Genomic DNA, 18,072 nt, shown 5'->3' with positions numbered 1-18,072 from the left:
CTAAAATACGTTTGCTACAATGCAAGTTAAAAATTCATATTCCTGTTGTCATACCACTAACTCCTTTGAACACTGACTAGTGAAGTGACAGGACATTCATTCAAGTCTGAGTCTATTGAGCTTGGAAGTATAATGACAAAAACCTCATTTTAAAACAGACAAGCTTTAACTGCATCAAATATGCCTGTAACAACTAAATACATAAAGCAAATGGGCATATATGTATAGACTCAGTTTTATAAAGATTCTGTCCTCCAGTAGAAATTTACAAAACAACAGAACAAGCTCTCAAAACTGGGAAAGGCGATTTTGCTAATATTTCTTTTCACCCTGCCAGGAACCTCTGTGGTTTATGACACTTCAGCAAATACCATTCCCTTTTTTCTGCAGTGGTTTCGTTAAGCTTCAGTAGACTGTGACAGAGAAGCAATAGCCATATAATTGAGGATATTTGCAGAAAGAACTGAAAGCCATTTTTTTTTTTTAAAACAAAACCTCCCTAAACCTTACAGTAGCATACCCATACTAAACCTAAAGGCATATGGAAGATTACAGAGTGCAAAGTAATTTTTATATTCCCCTCACAGTTCAATGAGGCCCATTATACAGTTGATTCACTTTTACTGTCTTTAAGGGGGGAGAAGAGATTTAAAAATATTTATTTGTTCTAAAGTATTCTGAATGCAGAGCAGCTTCTTATAAAGAACATATGGTCATGGAAGGGCATAGGCAGCAAATATATTGATAGAATAACATCCTTGTTAAAAAAAATCTGTAACAATACTTAACTTTATTTAGAGGCATCCCAAATCAATCCCTAAAATAAACTTAAATTTATGTCTTGTCTTAAAAAGAATGATGGTACTAACCCCTCACTTGTTGCTTTCTCATTCAAATATCTGTGATTGCTTTCTGACATACTGTATTTCATTATTTTTATAGGAAACAAAAGGAAATAGTAAATAAATTACTGCATTCCTGTTCTGACAAACTCACAAACTCCGTAAGATACTTGAAGGTAAAACTATAAAATGTACCAACTGCCCTGCCAGTTGGCTTGTAGCATGAGTCAGTGCTCTTGGACTTCAGGAATTAAAAACAAGTGCTTTGACAGAAAATTTTAGGCTCTTTATCTCAAAGAGCTTCCCTGACTAAAGTGTAAGTGAAGCCTGTTAAGTCTGGGATGATGGAACTTACAGATGCTGCCTGCTTTCGGGCCTGGCTGATGAGCTCTTTAATTTCAGACAAGTTTCTGTTTAGGTTCTCCTCTAGCATTTTCAAAGGTTTCAGCCTATCCAATAAAAGACTTGCTTGTGCTTCAACTTCTTTAACTTGTTTTTCTGCTGTTATTGCTGCCAAAACATAAATGAAATCTTTAGTTAGGTTGAAAGAAAAATGCATTGTTCATTGCTAAAATACTTCGCCAAGGTGGCCTGTCTCTGATCATTTTGTTTTCAGCAATCTTAAACATTGGTAAAGAATACGCATACTTAAAGGGTATCTATCCCCATGTGACTCCTCTAACTTTTAAAAGTTAGCACATTTTCATTGAATTACAAAGAAACTTTTAGTCCACCAGAGTCACACTGAATGCCTATTAAAATCAAATATTATTACTGCTCATGAAAGCAGTGACATTTCTAAAAAGCAACGAAGCAGCAAACTTACCAGCTTTTGATGAATCAGTTATAAGTTCACTAGTTTTCCTCAATGTGTCATTAACTTGGGACAATGTAAAAGAAGTATTCAGCAGCTTTTGACTGAAATCCCCAAAGTGACTTAAACCCACTGCAGCACTGTTGTTTGCAGACAGAGCCAGCTCTTTCACCTCAAGCACATATTTCTTTGTATCTGAAACACAGGTCCCAGGTTAAAAAATAAAATCACAGGTTTCATACACACTTGAGCACAACAAATACCTGGCTTTGTAACAATAATTGCAAATACAGTCAAAACAAGGCAAACTCAGTTATGTTGCTTTCCTAGTTGCTTGTATTCTTCAGTCTGATAGGAGCTGCAAAACAAGACCATCAGTGATCTAACTTTGCTTAACTGTTTAATGTTCTGTGGCTTATAGACAGGAAAGTTTACTTTCTGTGAAACTGGATTGTCAGGAGGTTGGTGCAACTCTTCTTGCCCAGTTTTAAGTGGGAAAATGGCCACAGCTGAACAAAAACCTGAATATTGTCCCTGAACAAAAACCAAGGTAAGCGCTCTCAAGCTGGTGGATCAAGATATGGACATACCTATAGGTAGCAGCTCGGTTTGTTCACATACAGGTATATAATAACAAAATATATTACACACATATATAAATAATAGAATTTGCAGTAGCTTTAATTAAGGCTCATCAGTTCAGTTTTTCAAGTCTTTTCATCAGAAGACTGGATTAATCCAAATTTTTAATACTAGGAATAATGTTTTATTTTTCATGAGCAGCTCTGAACACAACATAGACACAGAATGCAGCGAATGGGAACTTGATTATGGCTGTCCCAAGATTACATGAATAAATCAGGCCCTTAGTATTTAAGTTCCCTGAGTGTTGGCACCCAGAGTCCCTAAAGTCTGAGACTTCTCTTTTGAATTGTACAGAAATTTGGTAAGACAGAAGGTCTATTACATGCTTTGCTTTGGGCTATGATCACTTAAATAGCAAGTGCACCTTGCTGCCTTCAAGAAAGCTAACAACAAAACTGAAATCAATGGCAAACTGTTAGTAATGCCTTAATTTTCAATATGTATCTTTAAGTCAGCATCCTGCAATCCTGCAACTAACATCCAGTGTAACTTTATCACTAGCTTTTATCACTCAATGTGACTTAAGAGCCTGGCTATTTTAAATTAAGGGTTCTTATATCGACATGCAGTACAGCCCAACAACTCATGCAGGAGGTCTTTATGAGTGGTTTTCTGCATTAAAAAAACCACACTTTATTAAGGCTGGCATAGTATTTCAGGCTGTCACATTCATCGCTTCAAAGACATTTTCTCTATTGGTTTCCATGAAATTTAGGTCTTGCCCTTATCCAAAACAATGTTTTTTTATTATTATTTAAAAAAAAATCCTTTTGTTTTGGAAAAGCACAGAAAGAATAAATTAATCAGTCAAATGAAGTCAGCATTTTGACAAGGAAGCCATTAGATGCAGATGATAAGATTCACAGCACAGTATAAAAGATTTTGAATCAAAAGAAATCAAAACCTCACAGTTCCACATGTTTCTCTCCATGTGGGATTTAATATTCAAGAATTTCATACTTGTCTTGCTTGTGGAAATATATTGCTTTCAAAGCCATTCCTGATTTACAGGAGTGTGAAATGGGAATTAGACTACAGACCTTATATGGTAACCCAGTTCTGTTTTATGGTTTACTAAAAAAAATGGGAACTATTCTTGGCAATCAGAAAATGACCAGGACTTTTTTTATTCTACTAGACAGTTTGGTAATAAGAAAAATGTCAATATAAATTTCACTTACCATTAGGCAATGCTCTTAGTGCCAACAAGGAAACATTAAGCTGGTTGACAATTTTTTTAGTACTTCCCTGAATCTTTTCTACTTTTTTACTCATTCCATTCAATCCAAATAACAGGCCTGTTGGAAGAAATAACTGATTTTTCCATGCATAAACAAATGCCATACAGCTCACAAAACCCCTGTGCATAGGGATAACAAACATTAACAAACAATCCATTTAATCAATGCTTTTTGTTGGTTTTCTTTTTTTTTTAAACAGAAAGGGGATTTTACCAACAGGAATACAGAATGAATGCAGTATGCACAGATAAGCTTCTGTGGGCACTGGCACTGTTCCACTCAAAATTTCATTTTTTCACAATGCCATCATACTGAATTGATAGAAAAAGTAGTCAAGAAAATGCTATATATTGAAGTTATTCCATGATTGCAAACACTTGTAATTTTTATCATGTTCTTCATTTTGACAGGAGTCAAGAAAAATCTGTCTTTTAGTTATTTGTCATCGGTTTGCAAAATACTCTCACTAAAAATAAAAAATTGTAGAACAGAAGGAACAAAAAATGGTGTGTATTCTGTCCACCTTAATAACACAAAATGTACACAAATCTGTAAAACCTTTGATATTAGAAGAAAAGAACATTTCAGCTACAATTTATCTCTGTTAAACATTAACTTTCTGTCCAATTTCATCCAAAATTTCCCTCAAGACTGGGCTCTGCTCCTATAGAGTTTGTGTTCCAAATGTTTTTCTGAACTTCCATAGTGCAGGCTGCAACACCTTGCTGACATCCTTGAAGTAACAAAAAACCAAAAAAGATACTGGAATTTATAGACTCTGAGCCAAAATGCCCCTTGTACAGATAAAAAAGTACACGGAACAAGTAAAAATCATTATTATTCAAATATATCATCCTATATACTAGTGTAATCCATAATTGATTAGATAAAATTGGATGTTTGTTCTTCATCTACTGCACAATTTCATATAATTTAATTTATAACATTTGGAAGACAGCCATTGAATGAAAGCATTGCTTGGAGATAAATAATCTATAGTTAAGACCAATTTTTTACATATGAACAAATAAAGATTATATTCTTACCTATAAAATGATATGTGACTTTAATAATCTTAATTGTTTAGTCACATGCAGTATTTTGCCTTAGTTTGTGATTATTTAAAAACAAAACCAAAAAAAACCACCAAACCAAATACACCACAAAAAAACCCAAACCCTCACATAAAGGAAAAAAAAATCCACCACACAAAACCACACAAGACAGGATCTGGAAGAAATAGAATCAGAAATGTGAACTCTGGAACCTGACCATCGCTTTTTTTCTTCATATTTTTAGTTTCGTTCTGAAATTTGGAGCTAAGCAGTAGGGCTTCTTTTCCAAGAAGACTGAGAGACTCCTCTGGCTGAAAAACACAGATATCAGTTGCAACATATGAAAGACAGAAAATCAGTTGAAAACTTTTAAGTTTGTGCAGATGTCTACTTCACATTGCTAAATGTTCTCATTACTTACGATATATTCTATTTATTAAAAATAAAAAAATACAAGTTTTAACAATTTTTCAAAAAAAAGCTATATTAAACCTCTTTGTGAGCTAATAAAGAAAGAAGACATCCCACATGTTAGTTTGAACACTGCAACTGACTCAGCATTGCCTTTTGAAACATGAGTAATTATAGTTCCAGGCTCAAGTCAAAATTCCCCACACTGAACACTTTAAAATGAGATGTCTCAAAACCCTACTCTTTAAATATTCCTGTAATCCGTTTCTACACCTGGAAATTCTGAAAAAGTCCCTTGAAGAATTCATGCTATTCAAAGCTTTAGCAAGACAGAGCTCTGTAAAATAACATAGAAGCTCACAAAATGATGCCAACTATTTTGATCACTATCATGTCAATGCATTGTCACACATTTGTTTCTCCAGCCATAATGCACATGACACTTGTAAAGCACTGCCCATTCTTTCCTTGAGTTTACAATCTTGAAAAGGAGGAAGAGATGAAAGGAGAGAAATAGAGTAATACAAAAGAAATAGGGTCAGGCGGGTAATTGGTCAGGGCTTTTTAATTTACAGTTTTCAATAACAACCTGGTATGTTGCAATGCAGAAGGATAGGAGATAACACACAAAAATACATTTGGTTACAAAATGTCCTTAACTAAGCAAAATAGCTGAATAGTTGTGGTTGGAAATACCTAGATTAGAAACTGAAGATGGAATAGAGCAAATAAGGGGGATGGTTGAGTAATGCCAAAAGTGAAAGAGAGCACCACATATTCAGGAAGATAAGTTCTATGGGAATGCACGTCAGATGACTGATATAAACACACAAATCAAATCCAGTCCAGCTAACGATGCATTTAACATTGAACCTCACCTCCCCCCCACTCCCCCCCCAGAAAAGCCAAAAGACAACCAAACAAAACAAAACCAAAAAACCAAAAACCAAACAAAAAGCCAACAAAAAACCCACACCCCCTCAAAAAACAAAAACAAAAACCAAACAAATCAAAATGGTACTGTAACAGAGAGAAAAGAAAGGTCAACAGAACATGAAATCTGGCACCAGTACTTCCTTGAAATAGAGATTCAAGAGTATACACTAGTTTCATGCCTGCATCAAGAAGACTGAGTTCAGTGAGTACAAAAACAATTAGAAGATACAAGAAAGGGAAAGTTGTTATATCAAATACTAATTCTGATACTTACTAAATCCAAGGGGCCATTCACAACTCTAGATGCATCATCTGCCAAACTTTCTGTCCTTTCAATCACACTTTTAATGCTGGAGTGGGTGTAGACAGCTGCAGTTCTGTTCAGAGCCACATTTCTTACTTTAGAGAGGCCACTAAACAGAGAATTAACAAGTAATTCTGTTTTCATGAGAGTATCTTAATGAAACGGTGAGTTCACCATCTTTAGTTACAACACATAAACCTTTTCAGAATACACGATGCAGTGAAAAAATGAGCACAAGTCTTTCATCTTCTGTGTAAAGGGCTCTAAGTATGTTATTCTAAACTGAAAAAAAACCCAGTTCAAAGTCAGATGGAAACCTTAAGTATTTTTTTCCTATTTTATTCCTTTTTGCTTATAGTCAGTTTTTCAATTTATAAAGCTACTTAACTGCATTTTGCATGAAGAACAAACAAATCACACCACCTCAACACAACAGAACCAGTTTCCTAGCTGGAACTTTAAAGCAGAATAGAGAAATACAGAAAATAAAAGGAAATTATAAGTACCTGAAAGCTATTCTATATTAAATTTTACTTTATTGAAATTATCTGCCTGCAGTGAAGTCAGCAGTTTCTCAGTGTTCCAAAGAGCAAAATTTTCTGTTCTCAGACTCAAGACACGTGCATTTTCCAGTCTGATATGATTTAACACACATATCTGCTGTTTTAAAAGACAGAACAGTGAGAATTCCAGACTTCCTTGGATAGAAGATAAATTTCCCCTAAATTAACTGGAATGACTTCCCAACTTATAAACTCTTAAAGAGTGCATTTGAGCTGAACTGAGACTGCAACCCAGTAATGTCTGCAAGAAGTTTGAAAGCAACAATAACAGGCATAGCAGGAATTGCTTCTTGAGGAGATTGAGATATATTCTCAAGAGATGTTCATACACAGACCAGAAGCTTTTCAAGTCATATCATGATATACTCATTAACCACTGAATAATTCACTTGTTACTCTCTAAAGTCAGTCACATGAAATGCAAGATGAATCAAGACCCTCTTCATTCAAAATAAAAAGCACTTGAAATTGGTAATAAAAATTGATCATAGAATCTAAGAAGTGTTTGCATTAGGTGCAGCCTTTAAAGATCATTTCACACAATTCCCCTGCTGTAGGCATGGAATTCCTTAAATGGATTAAGATACTACCAACTTAAATTAAATCTGACATTTCTGTATATCTCTCACAATTTTATATTTCTTAAGCTTTTTACCTCTCTAGAGCATCTGCAAGTCTTTGGAACTGGGCAGCATGGTCCTCAGCTCTGTATACCAGGTCAAGCACTCCTCTCACAGACATCTGCATCACCAGCTCATCCACGTGGTGTCGCAGTTTGGTGCTCCATAGGACTAACCCATCCTGGTGGACCTCTAGGTTCTGCACAAATAAATATTTTACTCTTTTTTTCAATAGCAAAATCTACCTGATAGTGTCATAAAGGATGTTAAAACTTGAGAACTTACAGATGTAGAGTTCTTTACATCTTGGGCAAGAGCAGCAGCAACATTCACAAGGACTTTCCCTTCTTTAATGAGCATGGCCAAGACTTCTTCATCTTCCTTCATATTATGCTTTTTGTCCTAAAGTATAAATCAAGTGGTTTATAGCTGTCTGTAAATTCAGGTACTGCAGTTCACATATTACATAATCAATTTTTTGTTTTCAAACGAGTCTGGTTTCCTTTGAGTTTAAGGTATCATACATTAACATGTTTAAACATGTACAAATTTATTCAAGTCTAAAAAGCAGCTTTTAAACACAACTTTATATTTAATATTTCTTAAGCAATGACACTGATTATTCAGTCTTACATTTAACTCTGCCAGGTTGCTTGAGATAAGAGGAAACAAGCAATTGGTCTCATTGATGTTAGAGAGTGCCTTATTCACCAGGTTCTGGGCATCTTGGAGTCTGCTGTGGTGCTTTGATAAGAGTTGGCTTGCATCCCTTTTTAGTTCTTCAAGCTCTTGCTGAGGTTTAAGATACTCTTTCTGAACACGGAACAACAAACTTTCTGCAGCTCTGACAAGGGGAAGAGCCAGAAAATAAATAAACTGTGAAGGCAAAACTTAAGCATGGATTCCTTGAGGAGAAAATAGGGTTGTGTAAAATACATTTAAATGCATCCTATTATAAAAGCCTTACAAAAGTTTTTCCAATAATAGCATACATACATATTAGCTTAGTTATTGGCTTACTACACAAAAGATGACTGCCTTGGGGATAGGGCAGAAATACAGTTTATAACCTTTTAAAATAGTGTCTAAAAAGGAGTTCAGTATAAACCCCACTTGCTTGGATTTCTCTGGGACATCTTCCACATCGAAACCTCTCTGAAACATCCCTCTGGGATTGCTCTGTGTCTTAACCATAGTGGTTCATATTTTGAATGTAAGATCAAAACGTTGATTATGAGAATTGACACTGGAATGAAATAAGTAACCAGAACTGAAAAAAAATACAGTAATATCCAATAGTCTTGAAAAGTTAAAATATCTACTAAAGATGAATAGCCCAATCAGAACCAACATTGAAATAAGCAACCTCTGCACTTATCTTTTGAAATCAGTAACAGATATTATTTTGGAAATATCAAATCCCCTTGATGTATTTCTTAAAGCTCATAATTCAGAGTCCTTACGTTCAGAAACCATGGCCTTAAAAAGTTACAAGGAGAATGTGTGGAGGGAGACCTCAGAACACTGTTTAACAGTATTGTCATCACAAGCTTAGTTCACTGTGAGCCATGTGGTAACTTCTGCTCCCTGAAAAATGGACTGTCAAGCTGCTTATTTATATCAGTTTTGAGTTTATGGCTGCATTACATGATAAATTCTGCAGAGCAAACCACCTTATAAATCTTAACTCTCTTCTTCAATCTGTTGAAGAACACTTATCAGAGAACTTTCAGAAATTTTGACAGAGCCTATAATTGGAAAGGTTAATTTACAAATGCCTGGCATGAAAGCTCAAAAGCTGATGCTGAAATTTAGAACATTCTGTTACTATGCAACAGTAGTTTGAGATATTTTTGCAAGTGCAAAAAAAGCACATAGTTCCTAATAAATATAGTAAATGGTGTATTTCTAGCCCATTTTCATGTCCATTTAGTTTCTACACAATCTAACATTCAGTATAAGGACAAGCACAGCAGTAGTCTGTTGAATAAAATCAGATAATATACCAATATCAACATTCTACCCTGCCTGATCCAAAGCACCTAAAGAGAATTCAAATTTTCAGAACTATTCTGCTCTGCTCTAAATTCTTGTCCCTTGAAGCCAGTGATAACAGATTTAGTTTCTGGTGGCCTGGGGCAAGACTTAAGCCATTTCAAAACTGTCTTTAGATGAGGACAAATCAAGACAAAAAGTGGCTAAAAATGCTGAAGCATTCGGAGTGGCTCCGAATGCTGAAGCAAATGCCATGGTTTCATTTGCAAATTTATATGATATATATTCCAGTGATAAGAAATCATCATGTCCTTCAGCAGAACTAACATGTTCCAGGCTTGATATTGACTGAGACAGTTCTATATTGTCTCTCAGCTAAAGGAAAAAGGAGGTGTGTAGTAGGGTCAGATCAAAACAAATCAAAAATAATGAGTCTTTTGACTTATTACAATGGACTTTTGTATCATAGAATCATAGAATTGGCTGGGTTGGAAGGGACCTCAGAGATCATTAAGTCCAACCCTTGATCCACTACCACTACAGTTACCAGACCATGGCACTGAGTGCCACATCCAGTCTCTTTTTAAGTATCTCCAGGAATGGAGAATCCACCACTTCCTGGGACAGCCCATTCCAATGCTTGATCACCCTCTCAGTAAAGAAATTCTTTCTAATGTCCAACCTAAACCTCCCCTGGCACAACTTGAGACCGTGCCCTCTTGTCTTGCTGAGAGTTGCCTGGGAAAAGAGACCAACCCCCCCCCTGGCTACCCCCTCCTTTCAGGGAGTTGTAGAGAGTGATGAGGTCTCCTCTGAGCCTCCTCTTCTCCAGGCTGAACAGCCCCAGCTCCCTCAGCCTCTCCTCATAGGATCTGTGCTCAGGTCCCTTCACCAGCCCAGTTGCCCTCCTTTGGACCTGCTCCAGGACCTCGATATCCTTCCTAAACTGAGGGGCCCAGAACTGGACACAGGACTCGAGGTGTGGCCTCACCAGCGCTGAGTACATGTCAAAACGAACAGCCTTTGTTATATTATTCCTTAGCATAGACATAGAGAAAATTAAACTGTCAGTAGAACAGACTTACTTTAAGACACTGGTAGCATTATGGTGCTTTGGAACAAATTCTTTCTTGCGTAATACATCCAGGAGGGAAGATATATTATCCTGCAGGCCCTGAGATGTCACGTTTGACAGTGGGAGATCCAGGCCCAGTGTTTCATTCAGTGACTTAGCAACTTCAGCAAGTACTAAGTGGGACAATACACAATTCAGTCATACCATTGACAACAGAATATATACAAACTCTCTGTGCAAAATGCAGCACTTTCCATGTATGTAGTTCTTTAAGTCTTGCAAAAAACCCCCAAAAAACAACAAAAAAACCCCTCTCTAAATGTTGTAAGGAAGTGGAAATATCTTAAAAGGATGATACCTTTGGTGGTTGCATGTACTGTGTCAATAAATCCAGTCAGTTCTTGAGTTTTGTTCCTGGTTTCCTGAGTCATTGTGTTAAGCTGCCAGGCTTTTTTCAAAATTCTAGATGACTAGAATAAAATCAGAGATATCTTTGACACTTTTCCTAAAACACTGATTACTTTATCACTCTGTCTATGGTTTTTACAATTTTTCCACCTGTATTGAGAATACTTTGTGACAGGAAAATGATTTTTTAATAAGGCAGACCTAGCTGATTCATATAACTGATGCTTCCATGTTTGCAGATGCCTTTATTATACAGAAAGTTCCAGCCTCTGATATTATTAAAGAACTGTATTATAAACTATTTTCACAATTACTAAGAAAATAATTGCAGAAGCTATTTCTTTAGCAAAGTAAATATTTCAAACTTTAGCTACATTTAATGTATCTCAAGACAATCATTCTTCCAGGTACAATTCTTTTCACAGTAACACCTGTTAGTTCAAGCACCTAGTTAGATTATGTAAACATGGTCAGAAAATTATAGGTACACATGGCCAGCAAATGAGATCTAATAGTTCAAGTATTATTGTCAATTTTCTGCCTACAATTTCTCTTGTATTAAAGCTGAATAAAGAATACAAATGTTGTCTACTTGTCATGTGGATTTTTAACAAATTTATTCCTGCTGAGTTCATTTCAACAATACAACTATAGGTATCAGAGACTTTTTGGTAAACATTCAGCTATAACATAAGTTTAAATAAGCTCTGCAATTTAGAGCCAGTGAGAAGAAAATATGTTCTCCCCTTTCTCCACCGTTAGGACATTAAATGATCACAGTATAAAAAGATTCTGAACTTTAAAAAAGCCTATGTACATCTCCTGTACAGTATCATAAACCAAAGTAGTTTGCAGAACTTCACAGGATCAATTCCCCTCCTCAGCAATGGACTGGACAGAAAGAACTAGAATCTTTCATTGAACTCTGCGGATTTAAAATAATCTAGTAGCATGCTATGAATTCTCAAAGGATTTCTCCAGAAGAGCTAAGAATAAAGAATCCAGCACTCACCTCTTCCTGCAGATGATCAATTCCTCCTGATAAATTCAAAAGACTTTCTTTTGCTGTAGCTAATGAATAAGCTGGATCTTCTCTAGAAACTATAGACCCCTATAAGAAACGACATACTGTAATGTAAGGACTTTATTCTGTGTCCAGAAAAGCTCTGGAAAGACATTAACTATCCACCCTATTTAGATTACTTATATATTCTAAATTACTGATTTGTAAGCAGGTAAGATGACAAAGGAATTACATACATACAGTGGATGCAATAAAGCATTTCCTTAAATAAGGTAACAAATCCCTGAATCCAATCATGCTATACTTTAAACTGAGTAGTTAAAGAGAACTGTAATTTCTGCTTTCCTGATTCTTAACTTCACCAGAATGTGAGCCATCCAATGAAGCTACTTTAAGAAGCTCAAAGACCACTGAATCAAATGCTTCCATCCAGTCCCACAGCTGCTCCTGTTTGAACAAGTGGTCTTCTCAGAACAGCTGCATTTGTGGCAAAACTCTGAGAATGACCCTGGAGAGCTCTGTATTTCCATGTCAAAAGCCAGTCCAGGATTTTGGCCCTCCAGATGCTAGGAGGTAAGACAAGCAGCCCTGCAGATCCTCTCACTAATAAGAAAGAATAACAGGCTGTGTTTGGTTTCAAGTTCACCTCATATAGAGATGTGGCCATAAATAGGCCACTGTACCCAAATGTATCATATTTGATACAGTCAAGGCCTGCAATAGAAAGAATAGGCTGCCAAGAAACTTCAGTGTTTCTGAGGAATGAAACACTTTTACAAACATCCTTTACAAAGAGAGCAAGTCTGGAAAAAGTTATTTTTAGATTTCAGATATTTCAGAGCCAAATATTGTAAAAACTATAAGTAGTACAATTTTCCCAGCTTTAAAAGAAGTAATACACAGTAATACTGTAATACAATAACTTTATGTCAAATGAAAATTTCAAATGAAAATTTTAAAGTCTTTCTCAGAATGAGGAAAGAACAAGTACAAGAGAAATAGAAGCTGAAGCTCTTAAACCTTCTGGGATAAAGTACAACAAGTTCGTTTTTTTTTTAAAAGCCCAGTTCAAAAACCCAGGGTGGGGACAGAAGTTATGCCTAAGTATGCCAGGAGGAATAAAGCAAGTGCCTTTAACTTGAAAAAAGAGAAATACTTAAGTCCTCAAATGGACTGGTCCTGCAGGAGCCACGAGAAGTACATATTCTTATATATAGCTTTCTTATTATTGGAAGACCCACACCTAATGCACAGAAAAGAAGAAAAACTTGTGATACTGAGTGACCATAATGAGGTGAAGATGCACTACAGTGCAGAGGACAACCCTTCAGGGAAGATCTGTAATTCACATGAACCAACTTGGGTTTTATGGATTCCAGCTATAGTTACTCTGGTAACAAGGCAAAAGGGAAAGTCAACTTTGATTAGCCAGAAAGAGAGGATTACCTGCTTCCAAACAGAAAAATTGAGACTACCAAGTAAACAACCCTGCTCATTCAGCCTCTCCTCATAAGACATGTTCTCCAGACCCTGAATCAGCTTAGTTGCCTGTCTCTGCACCCTCTCCAGCACCTCAATGTCCTTCCCAGACTGTGGCACACAAACCTGCACACAGCGCTCGAGGTGCAGCCCCACAAAGGCTGAGTACAGGGGTAAAATCACTTCCCTGGCCCTGCTGCTCACATCGTTCCTGATACAGAGCAGGATGCTGTTTGCCTTCATGGCCACCTGGGCACACTGTTGCCTCATGTTCATCCAGCTATCAATCAGCACCCCCAAGTTCTCTTTCTCCTGTTCAACTCTCCAGCTACTACTCCCCAGACCTGCAGTACTGGTGGGGGTTCTTATGGCCAAAGTGCAGGATCCAACATTTGGCCTTGCTGAAACTCATACTAGTGGCCTTAGCCAATCGACCAGACCTGTTTGGATCCCTCTGCAGAGGCTCCCTACCCCTCAGGCAGATTTGACACTTCCACCCAGCTTGGTGTCATCTGCAAACTTACTGAGGGTGCACTTTATCCTCTCATCCAAATCATCAATAAAGAGGAGCAGCCCCAGCACTGAGCCCCAGGGGACACCACTTGTGACCAGCTGCCAGCTGGATTTAACTACACTGACCACAGCACTTTGGACCCAGCCATCCAACCATTTTTTTATTTATTGAAGGGTGCACACATCCAAGCCATGAGCAGCCAACTTCTTCAGCAGAATGCTGTGGGAAAGTCTGTCAAACATCCTTGCTAAAGTAAAGGTAGACAACATCCACAGTCCTTCCCTCATCCAACAAGTCGATTGTATCTTTAAAATATTACAATAAAACAGTATGCTTTTGCCTTGTGACATAAAGGGAAGCATAACTGAAGATTTATAACGAAAATGTTACTAACTAAAACCAACAGAGAAGATTATCTCTGCTGAATCAGGAACATCTAATCTAATATATAATCTAATCATTTGCTTTCAGATATTGTAATTATCAACATTTTGAAGTACAATGATTGGAAATCAGTCTGCCTTACATCTTAAAAAAAAATAAAATTCAAACTATTACTTTTGTGAATCCAGCACAAGAAGGCTCACAGTATTTTGATTTTGTTGTGATATGGGGGAATACAAAGAAGATAGTTTTGCTTCTTTCTTATTCTTCTTCACTTATTGCTGAGAAGGTTCTTACCAATAAATGTTCATATTTTAGTGGTCATGAAGTAGGGAGGATTCTTTTTATCTCTAAATTTGTGCAGAGATCACATGATTTCAGTCCTCAGCATTAACAATTGATTCTGTAGAACCACAAAATTTGGTATTTCATGCTTTCTTTAAAGGGGAAAGGAGAAGGAAGAAAAGCTTGCCACAGGAAGCCTGAAAGTGTCCAAAAATCATAGAATCACAAAATGGTTTGGCTTGGAAAAGACCTTGAAGATCATCTAGTTCCAGCCCCCCTGTATGGGCAGGGACACCTCCCACTAGATCAGGTTGCTCAAGGCTCCTTTTTAGCCTGTCATCATATGGGAGATATTCCAGCCATCTAATTATTTTAGTGGCTTTCCTCTGGAGACGTTCAAGGAGCTCTATGTCCTTGTTTTGTTGGGGACTCCAGAACCAAACACAGTGCTCCAGGTGGGGTCTCACAGAAAGCAGAGTAGAGGGGGAGAATCACCTCCCTGACTGGCTGTCTGTTTCTTTTGATGCAGCCCAGGACACGGTTGACTTTCTAGGCTGCAAGTGCACATTGGTGGCTCATTTTAAGATTCTGGTCCACCCCCACCCCCAAGTCCTTCACCTCAGGGCTGTCCTCAATCCTTTCTTCTCCCAAGCTGTATTTGTGGGGGGGATTGCCTCAGCCCAGGAGCAAAACCTTGCACTTGGCCTTGTTGAACTTATGCAGTTTGTACAAGCCCCCTTCTCAAGCCTGTCAAGGCCCTTTGGATGGCATCCCTTCCCTCCAGTTCACCACACAGTTTCGTGTTGTCAGCAAACTTGCTGAGGGTGCATTCAATTCCACTGCCCATGAAACATTCTACCTGGCTTTTGTGTCCCAAGATGGACTCTTCAACAACCAAAAGCAAAGCAAACTGCTGCATCCCAGACACCCTGGCTACTGGAAAAGCAGAATGCCACTCCATGGGAGGACTCCAGGGGAGCCCTAGAAGGATTAGAGGGAAGAAGAAACTCAAGATCTATGCCTTGGCAACTCTATATCAAAGGGACCAAAAAGGGAAAAGACCTGTCCTGGTGATTCTATTTCTCTACTTAAAATTATTCCCCTTGCTCTCAGTAGGTCTTTTCAGTCTCAGAGATGCACACAATATGGGTGAAGCATATATAATCAGCACATTCAGTAATCACAGTGCTGACTGAAAACTGTATTAAACCATTTATTTAAATGCTAGTACAACAAATCAAAAGAAAGTAATATAGGAACCTAAACAACTTAAGGTATACTTTTATACCAACCATACCAGTCTTCATCCTGGTATCACTTACACATATGCACATTCAATCCAAGAACTTCAGGAGGGCTTCTGCTAAATTACTGGCAATTGTGAGTGGCTTTAAAGATGTGACTAAGTATCTCTACTCTTTGTGCATTCGTTTTACCTTTAGGCGCTTTGTTGTATTCTCCAGCTCGGATAATATCCTATATGGCACAAGGGCAACACCAGTGAGGTTCATTGAAAGCATGGCCTTGTTGAGATCATCCAAACTGTTCAACAAAACTCCTGTGCAGTTGTCATCACAAGCTAAAGAAACCATTTTAAGAGGAAGGAGCAATATTAGTATTAAAAAGAAGCCAGCAAATCCCAAAATTTATTTTCATTTGCGCAGTATGTGCCTTTATCTTTTGAGTAACTAAGGATAATAATTTTGTGTATATTGATTTGTAATATTGCCCTTCCCTTCTTCCCCAAGAATGGACCTGTTCTTAGCATACTCTCTTCAGGTTACTATGAATTCAGACTTTATTGATCCTAATGGTTATTGAGATGCTTGCTCTATTATAAACTTATTGAGAACATTTCGCTATATTGCCATAAATTCAGAGTGATGTAATTGACAGTTATCCAAGCAGTAGAGAAAGACAGGAAATTTAAGTCTGTAGTGTTGTCATTCCATTTATTCCTTCTGGCTTTTTTTACTTATGCAAAGAAAAATCTGGGTCCTAAATCCCAATTCATGTAAAAGGAGCTCACTGTAGTTGCTGTGTCTTACAGCTAAGGAACTACATGAGTAATTACTGGTGGAATATAACTGATTATCTGTTGAGAATGCCTACGTACCACAGGTAACTGCAAAAGTACTCTTACAGCAACCTTTCATCCAAAGGGTGAATGACACAGGAATTCAACATCTTCAAATTAATAAAGCTATGATACAGACAGCAAAAAACTATTTAGTTATCTTTCCTTAAACTTGTCTGTAAATTAATAAGTCGTTTTAAAGATTAACTGTTTGTCTCATATTACAAGCTCTACTGCCTTTTTCTGTGTTCACAAAATGGTTGAGGTTGGAAGAGCCTCTGGAGATTATCTGGTGCAACACACCCTGTTTCAGAGATATTAGGCTGTTGGAATTTCTTTCCTTTCATAGGAAGAATGGGGCCTGAAATTACTCAAGGAATAATCATGACCACATAATTATCACTGGAACAGACCAAAGCCCACTGGAAAAGTGAAGAACTTAAAAACCACCTACAAACACACTCGTCTTCCACAAGAAGATGTCTTGGTTCACACTCCTCACAGAGCTGTCCTGTCACACCTTGCTTACAGGGGCACTGTCCAGTTGCACGATCACAATGAACATGAACAGAACCACTTGGGTTGCACTGACACGGGTGGCAGCTGCCACCAGGAAGCTGAGGGTCACCATAATAGCCAAGGGAGCACCTACATGAGGAGGAATGAGACACTGAACATTTGTAACTATTTTCAGCATTCATAATGAAATTAGATGTTATATTTATCTCCAAGAATCACGGACAGGTTTTTAATTAATGTCTTAATGGTAACTAACGAATCATTAAGTCCTTGAGTGCTCATTCATTTTTTATTTATGACCTCTGAATAATGTATTCTATAATAATCTATTATGAGTACAAATTTGGTTCATATTAATAAAATTGTCCTTGGAAGTTGAGGATAAACAGGGGCAACACGTGTAACTCACCTTTCACAGTACTGTCCTTCATATCCTGGGAGACAAGCATCACAGTGGTAATCCTGAACACCTTTCAGGACACAAGTGGGACTAAAACTGAAGGAAAGGAAAAAAAAAAAACCTGCTAGCACATAAATGGAAGGCTACACTAAGAAAGAGAACACATTCAATCACAGGTTAAATACTGCAAGCAACAGCATCCTCTGTTCAATCTGTTGCAGTAATCTAGAATTTGTATTTGAAATTATTTGTTTCTGAAAAAGTTTCCTTTCCAAATGTGGCTCATTACTGCATAACATGCTAAAGCACCTTATGGCCTTTTAAAAGGTAAAACAATGAAAAATGAATACTGCATGATATGGTTAGGGTATGTATCAGAAACTTGCATGAGAACAGAGTTGCTTGACACTTATTCTGATTCTGTCATGCAAAAGCAAACAACAAATATGCTTTTCAAGCTTCTGGAGAAAAAAACAGCCTG

At 37.2% G+C, this 18,072-nt stretch overlaps 1 protein-coding gene across 1 annotated transcript in view; it reads right to left on the bottom strand.

Moving 5' to 3' along the window:
• LAMA1 (laminin subunit alpha 1) overlaps positions 1–18,072 on the bottom strand; it is a 98,823-nt gene that overhangs the window by 20,954 nt on the left and 59,797 nt on the right. Inside the window, exons 31-44 of the mRNA XM_071737200.1 lie at positions 17,601–17,687; positions 17,127–17,320; positions 16,032–16,174; positions 11,922–12,020; positions 10,860–10,971; positions 10,512–10,674; positions 8,065–8,275; positions 7,717–7,833; positions 7,467–7,630; positions 6,219–6,357; positions 4,815–4,908; positions 3,483–3,599; positions 1,669–1,851; positions 1,198–1,352 (exon numbers count right to left, since the gene is read on the bottom strand). Coding sequence (XP_071593301.1) covers positions 1,198–1,352; positions 1,669–1,851; positions 3,483–3,599; positions 4,815–4,908; positions 6,219–6,357; positions 7,467–7,630; positions 7,717–7,833; positions 8,065–8,275; positions 10,512–10,674; positions 10,860–10,971; positions 11,922–12,020; positions 16,032–16,174; positions 17,127–17,320; positions 17,601–17,687 — 1,978 coding nt within the window. The remainder of the gene's footprint in view (positions 1–1,197; positions 1,353–1,668; positions 1,852–3,482; positions 3,600–4,814; positions 4,909–6,218; positions 6,358–7,466; positions 7,631–7,716; positions 7,834–8,064; positions 8,276–10,511; positions 10,675–10,859; positions 10,972–11,921; positions 12,021–16,031; positions 16,175–17,126; positions 17,321–17,600; positions 17,688–18,072) is intronic.

Source organism: Heliangelus exortis, chromosome 2, assembly GCF_036169615.1.
Source record: "Heliangelus exortis chromosome 2, bHelExo1.hap1, whole genome shotgun sequence".
In the NCBI taxonomy this organism is placed as follows: domain Eukaryota; kingdom Metazoa; phylum Chordata; class Aves; order Apodiformes; family Trochilidae; genus Heliangelus; species Heliangelus exortis.
The sequence above is the reverse complement of the archived record's forward strand: the minus strand, read 5'-3'. Positions and strand labels throughout refer to the sequence as shown.